The 16723-nt window shown below is 41.1% G+C and overlaps 1 protein-coding gene across 1 annotated transcript in view; it reads left to right on the plus strand.

Moving 5' to 3' along the window:
- The first annotated feature begins 846 nt into the window (after positions 1-846).
- The window catches only part of NYAP2 (neuronal tyrosine-phosphorylated phosphoinositide-3-kinase adaptor 2), a 126483-nt gene continuing 110606 nt past the window's right edge, over positions 847-16723 (plus strand). The window contains exon 1 of the mRNA XM_044925309.1: positions 847-1201. Coding sequence (XP_044781244.1) covers positions 847-1201 — 355 coding nt within the window. The remainder of the gene's footprint in view (positions 1202-16723) is intronic.

Consider the following 16723-nt stretch of genomic DNA (forward strand, 5'->3'; position numbering starts at 1 on the left):
AATGAGTTAGCTCTTTGCATCAGGTGGCCAAAGTATTGGAGTTTTAGCTTCAACATCAGTCCTTCCAATGAACACCCAGGACTGATCTCCTTTAGGATGGAATGGTTGGATCTCCTTGCAGTCCAAGGGACTCTCAAGAGACTTCTCCAACACCACAGTTCAAAAACATCAGTTCTTCTGTGCTCAGCTTTCTTTATAGTCCAAGTCTCACATCCATATATGACTAGTGGAAAAACCATAGCCTTGACTAGATGGACCTTTGTTGGCAAAGTAATGTCTCTGTTTTTTAATATGCTGTCTAGGTGTTCTTTGGAAAGTCTGATGCTAAAGCTGAAACTCCAATACTTTGGCCACCTCATGTGAAGAGTTGACTCATTGGAAAAGACTCTGATGCTGGGATGGATTGGGACAGGAGGAGAAGGGGACAACAGAGGATGAGATGGCTGGATGGCATCACCAACTCGATGGACATGAGTTTGGGTGAACTCCAGGAGTTGGTGATAGACAGGGAGGCCTGGCATGCTGCAATTCATGGGGTCACAAAGAGTCGGACACAACTGAACGACTGAACTGAACTGAAGCGTCTAACAAGATTTACCTGAAAGTAAAGAAAGACAATTGAAGATGAAATGTTCTATGTGGTAGTCTGGGGCTTTTTTTTTAGAATGCTAATTTTTGAGTATCTGAATACCAGTATAGCAGAATTTCTGATTATGGTTAAATCATATTGCTTTAACATCATATTGAATGCAAAAGTATAGAATATATTCACACTGTTGGATACGCTTCTTTACAAGTCTTAAGTTAAAATGTGAACTGTCATCAGTTATAGATATACTTGTGCCCATGACGTTGCCCATCCTGGCTCACCTGGCACTGGTTTCCTCTTTCTCTTACAGCATAGGTGGAGAAGTGGGGCGAGGCCACGAGGGAACTTACGTGGGCAAACATTTCCGCATGGGATTCATGACAATGCCCGCGCCCCAGGACCGGCTGCCCCACCCTTGCTCCAGTGGCTTCTCCGTCAGGTCGCAGTCGCTGCATTCGGTCGGGGGCACAGACGACGACAGCAGCTGTGGCTCCCGGAGACAACCACCCCCCAAGCCCAAGCGGGACCCCAGTACCAAGCTGAGCACGTCCTCTGAGACGGTCAACAGTATGGCCGCCAGTAAGAGCGGGAAAGGCCCCGAGCGGACCGAAGGTAAAACCAGCCAGGCCCATTTCACCTAGAAAGAGGCTTCACACCAAGTGTCCAGGCCTGCATACCCACCAGCATTTGCCTGGGTCACATGATCTTGTCTCCTCCACCTTAAGTCTCAGAAAAGAAGAATCCAGGGGCATTGGAGTGTTGCCAAATGACACCCCCCACAATATATTTAATTTATATCACCTGAAAAGGACGTGAGTTTTCTAGCCCCCTTTAAGGGGCTTTGAATCATTAGGAAATTATTTTGCCTAGCAGTATATCTAAAATCTATATTTTTTTGCTTTTATTCCTATTACTTGTATAATTATAGAAGTTTTATGAGATTCCCAGGTGGTGCTAGTGGTAAAGAACTCACCTGCCATTGCAGGGGAGGTGAGAGGCAGGTTGGATCCCTGGGTAGGGAAGATCCCCTGGAGGAGGGAATGGCAACTCACTCCAGTATTCTTGCCTGGAGAATCCATCCCCTGGACAGAGGAGCCTGGCAGACTGCAGTCCATAGGGTTGTAAAAGTGTGGGACATGACTGAGCAACTTAGCACAATTGCACACATCATGAAATCATAACGGGGGCTTTGTAATGCCAGAAAATATAAAAAAGAAAAATCGTAATCATCTTTAGAAATAATCATTTCTTAGTCATTTTGGTGTACTTCCAGTGAATTTGAATTTATGCATGTATGTGTGTACATTTGTAGCCTCTACTTCAATCCCTGTCTTCTGTTTTTACCATATCTACATTTTTTTCTCAGCCATGAAGTACATAAATCAAATATATCTTAGTCTCTCTGTTGGTCTATAATTATAAATTAGGTCAGATTAACCCCAGATCTCACTGGTACTTTAGCCTTGCTTGAATAAATCAGTTTCAGCTTTCCTGAAATTTCCCCGAGAGTCCCTTGCAGGGCGAGTAGTCCCAAGTGAGTTTTGATACAGGCGCATTCAGATCGTTGTGTGTCAGTTGTGGGAGATGCTTCAGGGCGTCCAGTGCTGACAGGACTGGCTTGAGAGCATGTTTCCTCCAGGTCCCATGGTCTTTCTCTTACCCTGCCTGTCCCTGACATTCTTCCCCAGTGGCTCACGTGAGCACCTGGTATTCCAAGTTTCCCAGTAGCTTGCAACAAAGAGTGGACACCAGCTGGTCCTTTCCTTAACTGGGCAGGTTTCTTTGTCACTTAGGCTCCCCCGTCCTTCACAAAAGCTCCCTCATCTTGTGGTCTAATCCTCCCACAGAAATGTAAACCTAGCCTATGGTATGGTTACCCACGAAGCATATTCCATCTCTTCTAACATCTTCATCTCTCCTTTCACCTGTATCAGTGTCCAATGGCATATTTAGCCAAAAAGCAAAAGCTTCAGAGAATATTGAAGAATACAAAATAATGCCTGGAGATTGAGCTAATCCATACTTTCTTCAGGGAAAATCTCCACTTAGGCTCAGTTTCTTCTACTTCATATACAGTCAGAATACATCACAATTGTGGGTATGTGTGTGAGATTATATGTGTGAATAATATGCATTTGTGCATATTTAGAAAATTGAAATCCTAGTGCATAGTTTTGTGCTTTATATTTTCACTTGTTTTCTTGTGGTTATTTTCCATGGCATTCAGTTTGTTGGGAAACGCCAGTTTTAAGGAAGGGCATGAACATCATGGTAATTTATGCAATTGTTATTTCTTTGATGAAGTCTTACTTGGGCTTCCCTGGTGGCTCAGATGGTAAAGAATCTGCCTGCAATGCAGGAGACCCAGGTTCAATCCCTGGGTCAGGAAGATCCCCTGGAGAAGGGAATGGCAACCCACTCCAGTATTCTTGCCTTGAAGAATTCCATGGACATAGGAGCCTGTCAGGCTACAGCCCATGGGGCCTCAGAGTCAGACATGACTGAGTGGCTAATACTCAACACACCAGATTGGTTCCAGACTGTTCTGCTGTAATCAATCACACTGCAATGAAGGCTTGTGTGTGTGTGTGAGGGGGTGTCTATTTGTTTGTGTAACTCTTTTGTTCCTCTACCTTGAAACAGATTTGAATTCTGAGTCTTTTTTTCTCATGATTCAAGGTCATCAGTATGTCCTTCAACTTGTAACACACTGATGTTTTAGAGATAGTGTTCAATTTACTTGTTAATAAACTAAAAGGCTCTAGAGATCTGCGTTTTGTAAATTTTAAATATTGCTCCTAAGTTTTCCCTGATATGGATACATGGTGCCTTTTGTTTCTCTTTATAGTCTATGAGGTTATTTCCAGAAGTCACCTCTTCTTACTTGTACTGGCAGAAAACTACATAATCAATTACATTGCATTGTTTTCAAAAGCAGATTATGATTTAGAGCTCTCTGAATGATGAGGGCCTGAATATAATCTAAAATGATTCAAGAATAAAGGGGGATAAAAGAACCATTGGAAGGGGAAGCGAAAAGGAATCAGACTAGGTGAGCAGCCAGTAAAAGGGTGTGTTATCAGGTGAGGTAACGGTGCTGGAAACACCCATGGAAGCAGTGTAACATACACATCTCAAAATAGTCCCCTCCCTAGGGAGGGGAGCCTCGGGGTCTTCCGAGTGGTCATGTGGAAAATTATGATTGTCCCACAGAAGAAATATTTGAGTGGTGATTCAATTGTCTTAAAGACAGAACTGATTGCCATTCATTTGAGATGCTTCAGGTAGCTAAATCCTGAGATAGAGAAACTCATAAGTCTCTCAGATCCCTTCACCATCTCAAGATTTAAGGCTCTAAAGAGCTTATTATCAGAGAAGACAGGAAGTCTGTTATCTTTATTACTTCTGAGGCAGAAGAGAAGACAGTGAGTAAATTAAAGCAGTAGCAAAGGCTTATCTCAGACTTGGAAAACTACCTTATGGTCGGTAAGGCTTATTAAACACTAAGTTCAAGTTCAACATCTCTCCTCAAAAGGACTTCTAGGGCAGTTAAAGAGCCTTCAGCTGTAGTGCCTCTTTAAGGATGGTCAATGGACCAGAAGGACTATTAAGATTCAGTGCAGAAATGGTCAACTTTTATAGAAGAGTGATTTTTCAATGCAAATTTCAGCTTCTCTTTGGAGCACTTAATCAAAAGGCAACTGCAGAACTGGATATATTCAAATCTGTTTTACCAAGGTATGACTTCAATAACAGGAGAGAATCAGAGCTCAGTTCAAAGATGGGAGAAAAATCTTGAGTCCAAATGCATGTATTCATATGTGTGTACTCAAAGCGAAAATTATATAACTATGTAGATTGTTCTTTTGTGAATCCTCAACTCTTTATAATTGTGAGTTAACTGGACTTCATTATGGAGCATATGTTTTCTTTACAATTTTTCTAGCTTTAAGAATTATAACAAAGATGAAGAGTGACTTTTATAAATCTTAGTTTGTCTTTTCTTTTTACATTAAATGTCAGCAAAGTCAAAATATTGATTCTGGGGCATTAGAATGATTTCCATGGTAACCAGCTTCTATTTAAGTCAGGGATTATGACTTCCCTGAGGATGAAAGTAAAAAGGAAATGGCCTTGTAGCAAAACAGCTTTCAGAGTAGGAAAGAAATAGTTTAATGATGAACACAAACAAAAAAATCACATACCAGGAAAAGTATAATTTAGCTTTTAAAAATTGTAATTGTGTCATACTGAAAATATATATTTGCAATTCTATTTTAAGATCTTTCATAATGACACATTTCAAAATGTATACAGTAGAGAAGATAAATTGACCATAAATATGCAATAGATATTTTAATTGCTCTTTCTATTGCTTCAGTGTAATACCTGCTGAGTTTGAGGAAAGATTAGTGAAGCAAAAGGAGCTAACTAGAAAGGATGAGAGACCTGACAACTACATCTGTAGGATGCAGGAAAGAGCAGTAATTGTGCAAACTCACATTCTCCATTCCCATTGTTCAGGTCAACACGTATTTCATTTCTTAATAGAGTCATTCGCAGAGATGCTCTGTGGTACAGGCAAAAGAGACTGTGCTTAGAATCTACAAGCAAACATTGACTTTGAGACAGTGATCTAATGAGACTGTTTCTTCACCTTTAAAATGATGATGAGGCACTGAAAACTAATCATAGCCTGCCCCTCTCACAGCCTTATGACCGTACAGTTGGCTAATGCCCACAACTGTGCATGGTAAAAAGAAAATGCTATACAAATGTAAGTTCATATGATTTTAAATGTGTACTTACACTTATTAACTAAACTGAACTGAATTGACTTATTAACGGGCCAGAATAACATGAAATTTTGGTTTCATGTGCACACATGCTAAGTTTCTTCAGGGGTGTCTGACTCTTTCCAACCTTGTGAACTGTAGCCTGCCAGGCTTCTCTGTCCTTGGGATTCTCCAGGCAAGAGTTACTGGAGTAGGTTGCCATTCCCTTCTGCAGGAGATCTTCCCATAGCACATATATTAAAAATATATAGGAGAAATACAGAGGTTGGTTCCCTCTTTGCCCACTTTCTGAAGAGATTTTATTATTAATGGGTATTGAATTTTAGCAAAAACTTTTTTCGCATCTATTAAGATGATCATGTGGTTTTTATTTATTATTATTTTTTAAATTTTATTTTATTTTTAAACTTTACGTAATTGTATTAGTTTTGCCAAATATCAATTTTTCAGTTTGTTACTGTGCTGTCTCTCACTGATTTGCAGATATTGAAGAATCCTTGTATTCCTTGGATAAGTCCCACTTGATCATGTTGTATGATCCTTTTAATGTTTTGTTGGATTCAGTTTGCTAGTATTTTCCAGAGAATTTTGCATCTACGTTCATCAGTGATCAAAATGTTAGTCACTCAGTCATGTCCAACTCTTTTTGACCCCATGGATTATAGCCTGCCAGGCTCCTCTGTCCATGGAGTTCTCCAGGCAAGAATACTGGAGCGGGTTGCCATTCTCTTCTCCAGGGGATCTTCCTGATCCAGGGCTTGAACCCCCGTCACCTGCATTGCACAGACTCTTTACCATCTGAGCCACTAGGGAAGCCCTCATCTTGGTCTGTAATTTTCTTTTTTTGTGATATCTTCTTCTGGTTTTGGCATCAGGGTGGTAGTGTCCTCGCAGAATGACCTTGGGAGCATTCCTTCTTCTGCAATTTTTTTGGGGAAAATTTTAGAAAGATAGGTGCTATGTCTTCTCTAAATGTTTGAGAGAATTCACCTGTAAAGCCATCTGGACCTGGACTTTTGTTAGTTGGAAGTTTTTAAATCACTGTTTCAATTTCAGTACCTGTTATTGGTCTGTTCATATTTTTTATTTCTTCCTGTTTCGATCTTGGAAGGTTGTACCTTTCTAAGAATTTGTCCATCTTTTCATTTTTATTGCCATATAGTTTACAAACAGAAACAGACTTAAAGACATCAGAAACAAACTATGGTTAATGATGGGGAAATGTATGTGGGGGAGGGATAACATGAGTTTGGGATGAACATATACACACTACTATATGTATGGTAGATAACCAACAAGGATCTCTTTATAGCACAGGGAACTCTACTCAATATTCTCTATAACTTACATGAGAAAAGAATCCAAAAAAGAGTGAATATATGTATGTGCATCACTGAATCACTTTACTGTACACCTGAAATTAACACAACATTGTAAATCAACTACACTCCAGTAAAATCAAATAAATTAATAAATATGTAAGACAGGAAAGAAAAAGCCATACACACATACCTTATATGTTAGGCTTAAAATTTTTACACAATGACCCAAATAAACAGAGAAATATTTTCTGGTTGTAATAAACTCCTCATAATAGCATGACATTAATATGTTTAGTGTAATGAAGAAAACATATTTTTATTAAATCAAGTATTTCTATACTTTAGACTCCATTAAAAAACTTAAGTATTCTTTTTTTGAAGTATAATTAAGGTATACCATTATGTTAGTTGGTTCTTCCCAGATGGAGCTAGTGGAAAAGAATCGATCTGCCAATGCAGGAGATATTAAGAGACATGGGTTTGATCCCTGGGTCAGGAAGATCTTTTGGAGGAGGGCATGGCCACCTATTCCAGTATTCTTACCTGGAGAATTCCATGGACAGAGGAGCCTGGTGGCCTACAGTCCATAAGGTCGCAAAGAATCAGATACAACTGAAGCGACTGAGCACACACGCATTATGTTAGTTTCGGCTGTACAACATATTGATTGAATATTTGGATATGTTGCATAATGATCACCATGATAAATCTAGTTAGCATCCATCACCATACATATTACCTACTTTTTGGTGATGAGAACTTTTAGAATTTATTCTCTTAGAAGCTTTTAAGTATTTAATACAGTATTATTAACTGTAGTCACCATGCTGTACATTCCATCCTCAGGACTTACTGGATGTCTGTTCTTCTTAACCCTCTTCACCATTTCTCACACACCTTCAAAACTAAGTGTTCTTAACTTTCTTTTGTTTTAAATTCTTCTTTCAAGTAATTGTTAACACTTAGTTTATTATATTGCTTCATGATTATCTTCAGAAGACAATGAATTAGGATGGTTCTTCTCGTTTCTGATATTACCTTCTAGATATATTTGTTAGAGTCGTCTATGAATCAGAATTTGGAATACATGCAGAAACATTTGGAATCACAATGTGTCCTCAAAAACTTGAACTGTGAGGTTGAGCCAGAACCAAAGGAAGACTAAATTCATTATAGGGTCACTGCCTTAAAAAAAAAGAAATGCAAATCCCTCTTTCAAGATTACCAAAATAGATGACAGTCTTCAGCAATGTTGCTTTTCTTTTCTTTATTTATTCTGCCAATTCTTTGAGTGTCTACTTGGTTGTAGGGAAATCCAGCAGTGAACAAAATAGAAATGGTCCTTTCCTTCATGTTCTTTGTATGTGCTCAGTCACTTCAGTTGTGTTCGACTCTGCAACCCCATGGACTGTAAGCCCACTAGACTCCTCTGTCCATGGGATTCTCCAGGCAAGAACACTGGAATGGGATGCCATGCCCTCTTCCAGAGGATCTTCCTGACCCAGGGATTGAACCTGTGTCTGTTATGTCTCATGCATTGGCAGGCAGGTTCTTTACCACTATTGCCACATGGGGAGCTCTTCCTTCATGTTACTTACAACCAATATTGTTTCCAATTCTGTAGCTCAGCCTATTTCCCTCTATTTACACCATGAGGCAAGCACTGATTTGTTGTTGTTGTCGTTCAGTTACTCAGTCGTGTCCAACACTTTGTAACACCCCTGTCCTTCACCATCTCCCAAAGCTTGCTCAAACTCTTGTGTCTGGTTCTAACTGTTGCTTCTTGACTTGCATACATGTTTCTCAGCACTGATTTACAGGAATATTTTCTGGAAAACAGAAAATCTGGCATGACAGCCACGTGAGCATCATCTGTGTAATTAGTTGTTTAGCTCTGGAAGAAACAGTTTAGCACATTTTAATAATGTGTTTTTGTCCTACAAAGAGTATTTGCTGTTCTCTCATTGTTCAATGCTAACAATTTAAAGATGCCTGTATCTGATTTTGTACCAATGTACAGCTTTGTAGGCAACCTATATGCATTTGAGGGGAGAGGAGAAACAAGTTGAATGTACTTTTTATGTTGGGGAATTTACAAATTTTCCAGGTCAGAATTCCAGTTTGGGAACTTGAATAAGCCCCAGTCAGAGCCAGCCATAAACTTGGTTTTGCTTTTTCTCAGTGACTAGCCCAGATTTCTAATCCTTACAAGATATTTATCAAAATTAGACTGTGCCTTTTATGACTCAGCATGAAATATTAGAAAAATATGGGCTCCAGAAGGAAACAGACATTGGTTTCATATCAGTGCTGCCAACAAGTAATACACTCTCTCTCACAGACACAGTTTTCTCATCTGTACAATGGAAATAGCAATATTAGTCTTAGGCAGTGGATAGAATCTTGTCCAAGATTTTTATCCAGGATTCTCCACTCCCTCGTATACTCACCTTGGATATTCCCTGGAACTCTCATACCATTGGTGGCCTTAAGATTAAGGGGGCCATGTGGCAAGGAATGTGTTGTTGTTTGTTGTTGTTCAGTCACCTAGTCATTTCTGAGTCTTTGCGATCCCATGGACTGCAGCACACCAGGATTCCCAGTCCTTCACTATCTCCCAGAGTTTGCTCAAACTCATGTCCATTGAGTTAATGATGCCATCCAATCATCTCATCCTCTGTCATCGTCTTCTCCTCCTGCCCTCAATCTTTCCTAACATCAGGGTCTTTAAAGTCAAGGAATGCGGGTGGTCTCTAACAACTGAGCATAGTCTCTGGCTAAAAGCCAGCAAGGAAACAGGGACTTCAGTTCTATAACTACAGGATATGAATTCCGCCAACAACAATACTCAGCTTAGAAGTAGGGTTTCTTCTATAATCTCCAAAAATGTCACCTGGCTGCCACCTCGATTTCAGCCAGTGGGACCCTGAGCAGAGATCCCAGCCTTCTGGGTTCCAGAAGGGTTCCATGGCTGGGTTCCAGCCATGCCCAGTGAAAGTGAAAGTCACTCAGTCATGTTCTAGTCTTTGTGACCCCATGGACTATACAGTCCCTGGAATTCTTCAGGCCAGAATACTGAAGTGGGTAGCCTTTCCCTTCTCCAGTGGATCTTCCCAATCCAGGGATCAAACCCAGGTCTTCTGCATTGCAGACAGATTCTTTACCAGCTGAGCCACAAGGGAAGCCCAAGAATACTGGAGTGGGTAGCCTATCCCTTCTCCAGTGGATCTTCCTGACCCAGGAATCAACCCAGGGTCTCCTGCATTGCAGGTGGATTCTTTACAACTGAGGTATGAAGGAAGCCCAGCCATGTCCAGACTTCTGATGTATAGAACCAAGAGCTAATAGAGGGGTACTGATTTTCAAGCTGCTGTATTTGTGATAACTTGTTATTGTAGCGATAGAAAAAGAATCCATTTTATTAAATTATTGGGCAGAAAAAGTGGGGTAAAATTCATTGGCAAAGCACATAGCTTAGAGCCTGGAGAAGAGCGCATCCTCAGCAACCTTGCTGTCCTTTTCAGTGTGTGTGCGTGCTCAGTCTCTTCAGTCGTGTCTGACTCTTTATGATCCTATGGACTGTAGCCCACTACACTCCTCTGTCCATGGAATTTCCCAGGCAAGAATACCGGAGTAGGTTATTATGCCCTCCTCCAGGAGATCTTTCCGACCCAGAGATCAAACCTATGACTTTTGCATCTCCTGCATTGCAGACAGATTCTTTACCACTAAGACAGTGTTGGTGGTTTTCCAGATTCCCCAGGTCAGACTTTGAAAGTAAATGAGACGATAGAAGCCCAGAAAATGCTGACATGTTAGATCTCTTGAATATCTGCTCAACTCTTTCTGAATTTGTGTGGATCTTTTCTTGAGAGGATCTGTCCTTTCTTGCCAGCAGTTTTTGTTTTTTCAAAGGACTCAGTGATGGCTTTTCAGTGGTGTTTTCAATGACTCATTTAAATGACTGCAACTTGCAGGCTTAGTGCCTTTTTTTCATGTAACAAGTGGCACTTGTAGTTCACAGCAGGCTTTCTAGGAGCCTTCAAAGCTCCATTTAGCACCACACTAATGAAACACAAGGAAAGTGGAAAACAAGCTCTTGAAATCTTCATCGTTTTGGCACTGGGTAGTGTTCTAGTGTATGTTCTTGTTGCTTTGATGGGATGAAATGTGGGGAATTGTCACTGAAGCCCCACATTCCTAGGTTTCACTTTCCAGGTTGACAGAATCAGAAGTTGCTAGGCTTCCTGGTGTAAAAGCCATCTGTCAAACCAGGCTGCTCAGACAGAGACAGAGTTGTATGACTCCAGTGTGTGATCTTTTTCTAAATGTACCCCGAGGCCCATGAATGAAACTATTTGTAAGTCAAATCATCTTTCTCTTGGTCCTGGCTATAGATTCTAGTCCAGAGAACTACCCTGCCTCTTTCTGGTCTCACCCAACACCCTTTCAGTAACACTCTGAATTTGGTCTGATTGGTCTCAGTGTCTGAAATTCATAAGACGATTTTTATCTATTTTGTTGCTACTGATGGCATCTTCCACGAGAGACCAATAAGCTCAAACTTCCCGAGTATCTGTTCTGATCATGGCATTGATTGTGGAGTATTCTATTGCTATACTGAGCTTAGTCACTGAGTCATGTCTGACTCTTTGCAACCCCGTGGACTGTAGCCTGACAGGCTCCTCTTTCGATGGAATTCTCCAGGCAAGAATACTGGAGTCAGTAGTCATTCCCTTCTCCAGGGAATTTCCCAACGCAGAGCTTGAACCTGGCTTTCCTGCATTGCAGGGAGATTCCTTACTGTCTAAGTCACCAGGAAAGCCTGGTGCTGTACTCAGTTCAGTTCAGTCATTCAGTCATGTCTGACTCTTTGCAATCCCATGGACTGTAGCACACCAGGATTCCCTGTCCATCACCAACTCCCAGAGCTTACTCAAACTCATGTCCATTGAGTCAGTGTTGCCATCCAACCATCTCATCATCTGTTGTCCCCTTCTCCTCCTGCCTTCAATTTTTCCCAGCATCAGGGTTTTTTCAAATGAGTCAGTTCTACAAAGCAGGTGGCCAAGGTATTGGAGTTTCAGCTTCTGCATCAGTCCTTCCAATAAATATTCAGGACTGATTTCCTTTAAGATGAATTGGTTGGATCTCCTTGCTGTCCAAGGGACTCTCAAGAGTCTTCTCCAACACCACAGTTCAAAAGCATCAATTCTTCGGTGCTCAGCTTTCTTCACAGTCCAATTTTCACATCCATACATGACCACTGGAAAAACCATAGCCTTGACTAGATGCACCTTTATTGGCAAAGTAATGCCTCTGCTTTTGAATATGCTGTCTAGGTTGGTCATTCCTTTCCTTCCAAGGAGTAAGTGTCTTTTAATTTCATGGCTGCAATCACCATCTGCAGTGATTTTGGAACCCAGAAAAATAAAGTCTGACACTGTTTCCACTGTTTCCCCATCTATTTCCCATGAAGTGATTGGACTAGATGCCATGATCTTAGTTTTCTGAATGTTGAGCTTTAAGCCAACTTTTTCACTCTCCTCTTTCACTTTCTTCAAGAGGCTCTTTAGTTCTTCTTCACTTTCTGCCATAAGAGTAGTGTCTTCTGCGTATCTGTGGTTATTGATATTTCTTCCAGCAATCTTGATTCCAGCTTGTGCTTCATCCATGCTGGCATGTCACATGATGTACTCTGCATATAAGTGAAGTAAGCAGGGTGAAAATATACAGCCTTGAAATACTCCTTTCCTGATTTGGAACCAGTCTGTTGTTCCATGTCCAGTTCTAACTGTTGCTTCTTAACCTGCATACATATTTCTCAGGAGGCAGGTCAGGCAATCTGGTATTCCCATCTCTTGAAGAATGCTGTGATCCACACAGTCAAAGGCTTTCGTGTAGTCAATAAAGCAGAAGTAGATGTTTTTCTGGAACTCTCTTGGTTTCTTGATGATCCAACGGATATTGGCAATTTGATCTCTGGTTCCTCTGCCTTTTCTAAATCCAGCTTGAACATCTGGAAGTTCACAGTTCATGCACTGTTGAAACCTGGCTTGGAGAATTTTGAGCATTACTTTGCTAGTAAGTGAGATGAATGTAATTGTGTGGTAGTTTGAGCATTCTTTGGCATTGCCTTTCTTTGGGATTGGAATGAAAACTGACCTTTTCCAGTCCTGTGGCCACTGCTGAGTTTTCCAAGTTTTCTGGCATACCGAGTGCAGCACTTTCACAGCATCATCTTTTAGGATTTGAAATAGCTCAACTGGAATTCCTTTACCTCCACTAGCTTTGTTCTTGTGTTGCTTCCTAAGGCCCACTTGACTTCGCATTCCAGGATGTCTGACACTGGGTGACTGATCACACCATCATGGTCATCTGGGTCATGAAAATCTTTTTTGTATAGTTCTTCTGTGTATTCTTGCCACCTCTTCTTAATATCCTCTGCTTCTGTTAGGTCCATACCATTTCTGTCCTTTATTGCGCCCATCTTTGCATGAAATGTTCCCTTGGTATCTCTAATTTTCTTGAAGAGATCTCTAGTCTTTCCCATTCTATTGTTTTCCTCTATTTCTTTGCACTGATCACTGAGGAAGGCTTTCTTCTCTCTCCTTGCTATTCTTTGGAACTCTGCATTCAAATGGGTTTACCTTTCCTTTTCTCCTTTGTCTTTTGCTTCTCTTCTTTTCACAGCTATTTGTAAGACCCCTCAGACAACCATTTTGCCTTTTTGCATTTCTTTTTCTTGATAATGTTCTTGATCACTGCCTCCTATACAATGTCACAAACCTCTGTCCATAGTTCTTTAGGCACTCTGTCCATCAGATCTAAGCCCTTCAATCTATTTGTCACTTCTACCGTATAATCATAAGAGATTTGATTTAGGTCATACCTGACTGGTCTAGTGGTTTTCCTTACTTTCTTCAATTTAAATCTGAATTTGGCAATAAGGAGTTCATTATCTGAGCCACAGTCAGTTCCTGGTCTTATTTTTGCTGACTGTATAGAGCTTCTCCATCTTTGGCTGCAAAGAATATAATCAATCTGATTTTGGTATTGACCATCTGGTGATGTCCATGTGTAGAGTCTTCTCTTGTGTTGTTGGAAGAGGGTGTTTGCTATGACCAGTGTGTTCTCTTGGCAAAACTCTGTTAGCCTTTGCCCTGCTTCATTCTATACTTCAAGGCCAAATTTGCCTGTTACTCCAGGTATCTCTTGACTTCCTAATTTTCATTCCAGTCCCCTATGATGAAAGGCACATCTTTTCTGGGTATTAGTTCCAGAAGGTCTGGTATGTCTTCATAGAACTATTCAACTTCAGCTTCTTCAGCATTACTGGTCAGGGCCTAGGCTTGGATTACTGTGATATTGAATGGTTTGGCTTGGAAACGAACAGAGATCATTCTGTCGTTCTTGAGATTGCATCCAAGTACTGCATTTCGGACTCTTTTGTTGACTATGATGGCTATTCCATTTCTTCTGAGGGATTCTTGCCCATAGTAGTAGATATAATGGTCATCTGAGTTAAATTCACCCATTTCAGTCCATTTTAGTTCACTGATTCCTAAAATGTTGATGTTCCCTCTTGCCAGTTCCTATTTGACCACTTCCAATTTGCCTTGATTCATGGACCTAACATTCCAGGTTCCTATGCAATATTGCTCTTACAGCATCGGACCTTGCTTCCATCACCAGTCATACCCACAACTGGGTGTTGTTTTTGCTTTGGCTCCATCCCTTCATTCTTTCTGGAGTTATTTTTCCACTGATCTCCAGTAGCATATTGGGCATTGACCAACCTGGAGACTTCATTTTTCAGTGTTGTATCTTTTTGCCTTTTTATACTGTTCATGGGGTTCTCAAGGCAAGAATACTGAAGTGGTTTGCCATTCCCTTCTCCCATGGATCGCATTTTGTCATAATTCTCCACCATGACCCATCTGTCTTGGGTGGCCCTACATGGCATTCCTCATAGTTTCATTGAGTTAGACAAGCTGTGGTCCATGTGATAAGATTGGTTAGTTTCCTGTAATTGTGCTTTTCATTCTGTCTGCCCTCTGATGGAAAAGGATAAGAGGATTATGGAAGCTTCCTGATGGGAGAGACTGACTTGGGGGAAAACTGGGTCTTGTTCCAATGGGTGGGGCCATGCTTAGTAAATCCTCAATACTGTACTGTGTTATTTATTTCAGATTTTTTAGGGTCAAGTCTGTGGAATGTTGCTTAATAAGTGTTTACTGAATCAATCAGGATAACAAGTTTAGAGCAGCTGAGGATAACAGTTCTGAGGCCCTATTCTCCTGGTTCAGAGTCAAGCTGATTACAACACTTCACTTCAGAGACAAGATATCACCATAAATAATGACCTATTACAAAGATCAGGTTAGCCCTGCCCTGGCTTAAAGTAGACAGTGCAGTCTGTCTTTGTCAGGTTTTCCAGAGTCTGACTTCCTGTGTGTCTGCATTGGGAGAATGCAGACCACCCTTAAGCAGGCCACCACTGACCCATGCCTCTCCCTGAGACTCCTGGACACTCACAGTCAAGTCTGGGCCAGTCTTTTGTGGGGTCACTGTTCCTTTCTTCAGGGTCCTGGTGTGCACAAGGTTTTGTTTGTGCTTTCCAAGAGTCTGTTTCCCCAGTCCTGTGTAAGTTCTGATGGCTCTATGGTGGGGTTAATGGTGACCTCCTCCAAGAGGGCTTCTGCCATACCCAGGACTGCTGCACCCAGAGCCCCTGCTGTATTAGTTGACATAAATTTGTGGCTTAAACTGTACACCTTGATTATTTCACAGTTTCTGAGAGTCAGGAATTTCCACAGCATCTCCCAAGGCTTCAATCCAGGTGCCAGCTGGGGCTGGGGTCTTATCTGAGGCTAAAAGTCCTTTTTGGTTCGTATGGATGTTGGCAGAATCCATTTCCTTGTGGTTGTAGAAAATTATATCTTACTTCAAGGAAACAAGGAGAAATTGTCTCTCTCCCTTTGTTTCTCTTGCTTCAGGAAATGCCTGCATCTTCCATTAAAGAACTAACCAGGATAATCTCCCCTCTGATAAAAGCAGAGTCTACTGATTCAGTTCAGTTCAGTCACTCAGTCATGTCCGACTCTTTGTGACCCCATGGACTGCAGCATGCCAGGCTTCCCTGTCTATCACCAACTCCTGGAGCTAGTTCAAACTCTTGTCCATCGAGTCGGTGATGCCATCCAACCATCTCATCCTCTATCATCCCCTTATCCTCCTACCTTCAGTCTTTCCCAGCATCAGGGTCTTTTCCAATAAGTTGGTTCTTCACATCAGGTGGACAAAGTATTGGAGCTTCAGCATCAGTCCTTCCAATGAATATTCAGAACTGATTTCCTTTAAGATTGACAGGTTTGATCTCTTTGCAGTCCAACGGATTCTCAAGAATCTTTTCCAACCCTACAGTTCAAAAGCATCAATTCTTTGGCACTCAGCTTTCTTTATAGTCCAACTCTCACATGCATACATGACTACTGGAAAAGCCATAGCTTTGACTAGATGGACCTTTGTTGGCAAAGTAATGTCTCTGCTTTTTAATATGCTATCCAGGTTGGTCATAACTTTTCTTCCAAGGAACAAGTGTCTTTTAATTTCATGGCTGTAGTCACCATCTGCAGTGATTTTGGAGCCCAAAGAAATGAAGTCTGTCACTGTTTCTGTTGTCTCTTCGTCTAATTACCATGGAGTGATAGGACTGGATCCCAAGATGTTAGTTTTTTGAATGTTGAGTTTTAAGCCAGCTTTTCCACTCTCCTCTTTTACTTTCATCAAGAGGCTCTTTAGTTCCTCTTCACTTTCTGCTATAAAGGTGGTGTCATCTGCATATCTGAGGTGATTGATATTTCTCCTGGCAATCTTGATTCCAGCTTGTGCTTCATCGATCCTGGCATTTCACACAATGTACTCTGCATATAAATTAAATAAGCAGGGTGACAATACACAGCCTTGACGTACTCCTTTCCCAATTTGGAGCCAGTCTGTTGTTCCACATCCGG

Source organism: Bubalus bubalis, chromosome 2 (genome assembly GCF_019923935.1).
Source record: "Bubalus bubalis isolate 160015118507 breed Murrah chromosome 2, NDDB_SH_1, whole genome shotgun sequence".
Taxonomy (NCBI): domain Eukaryota; kingdom Metazoa; phylum Chordata; class Mammalia; order Artiodactyla; family Bovidae; genus Bubalus; species Bubalus bubalis.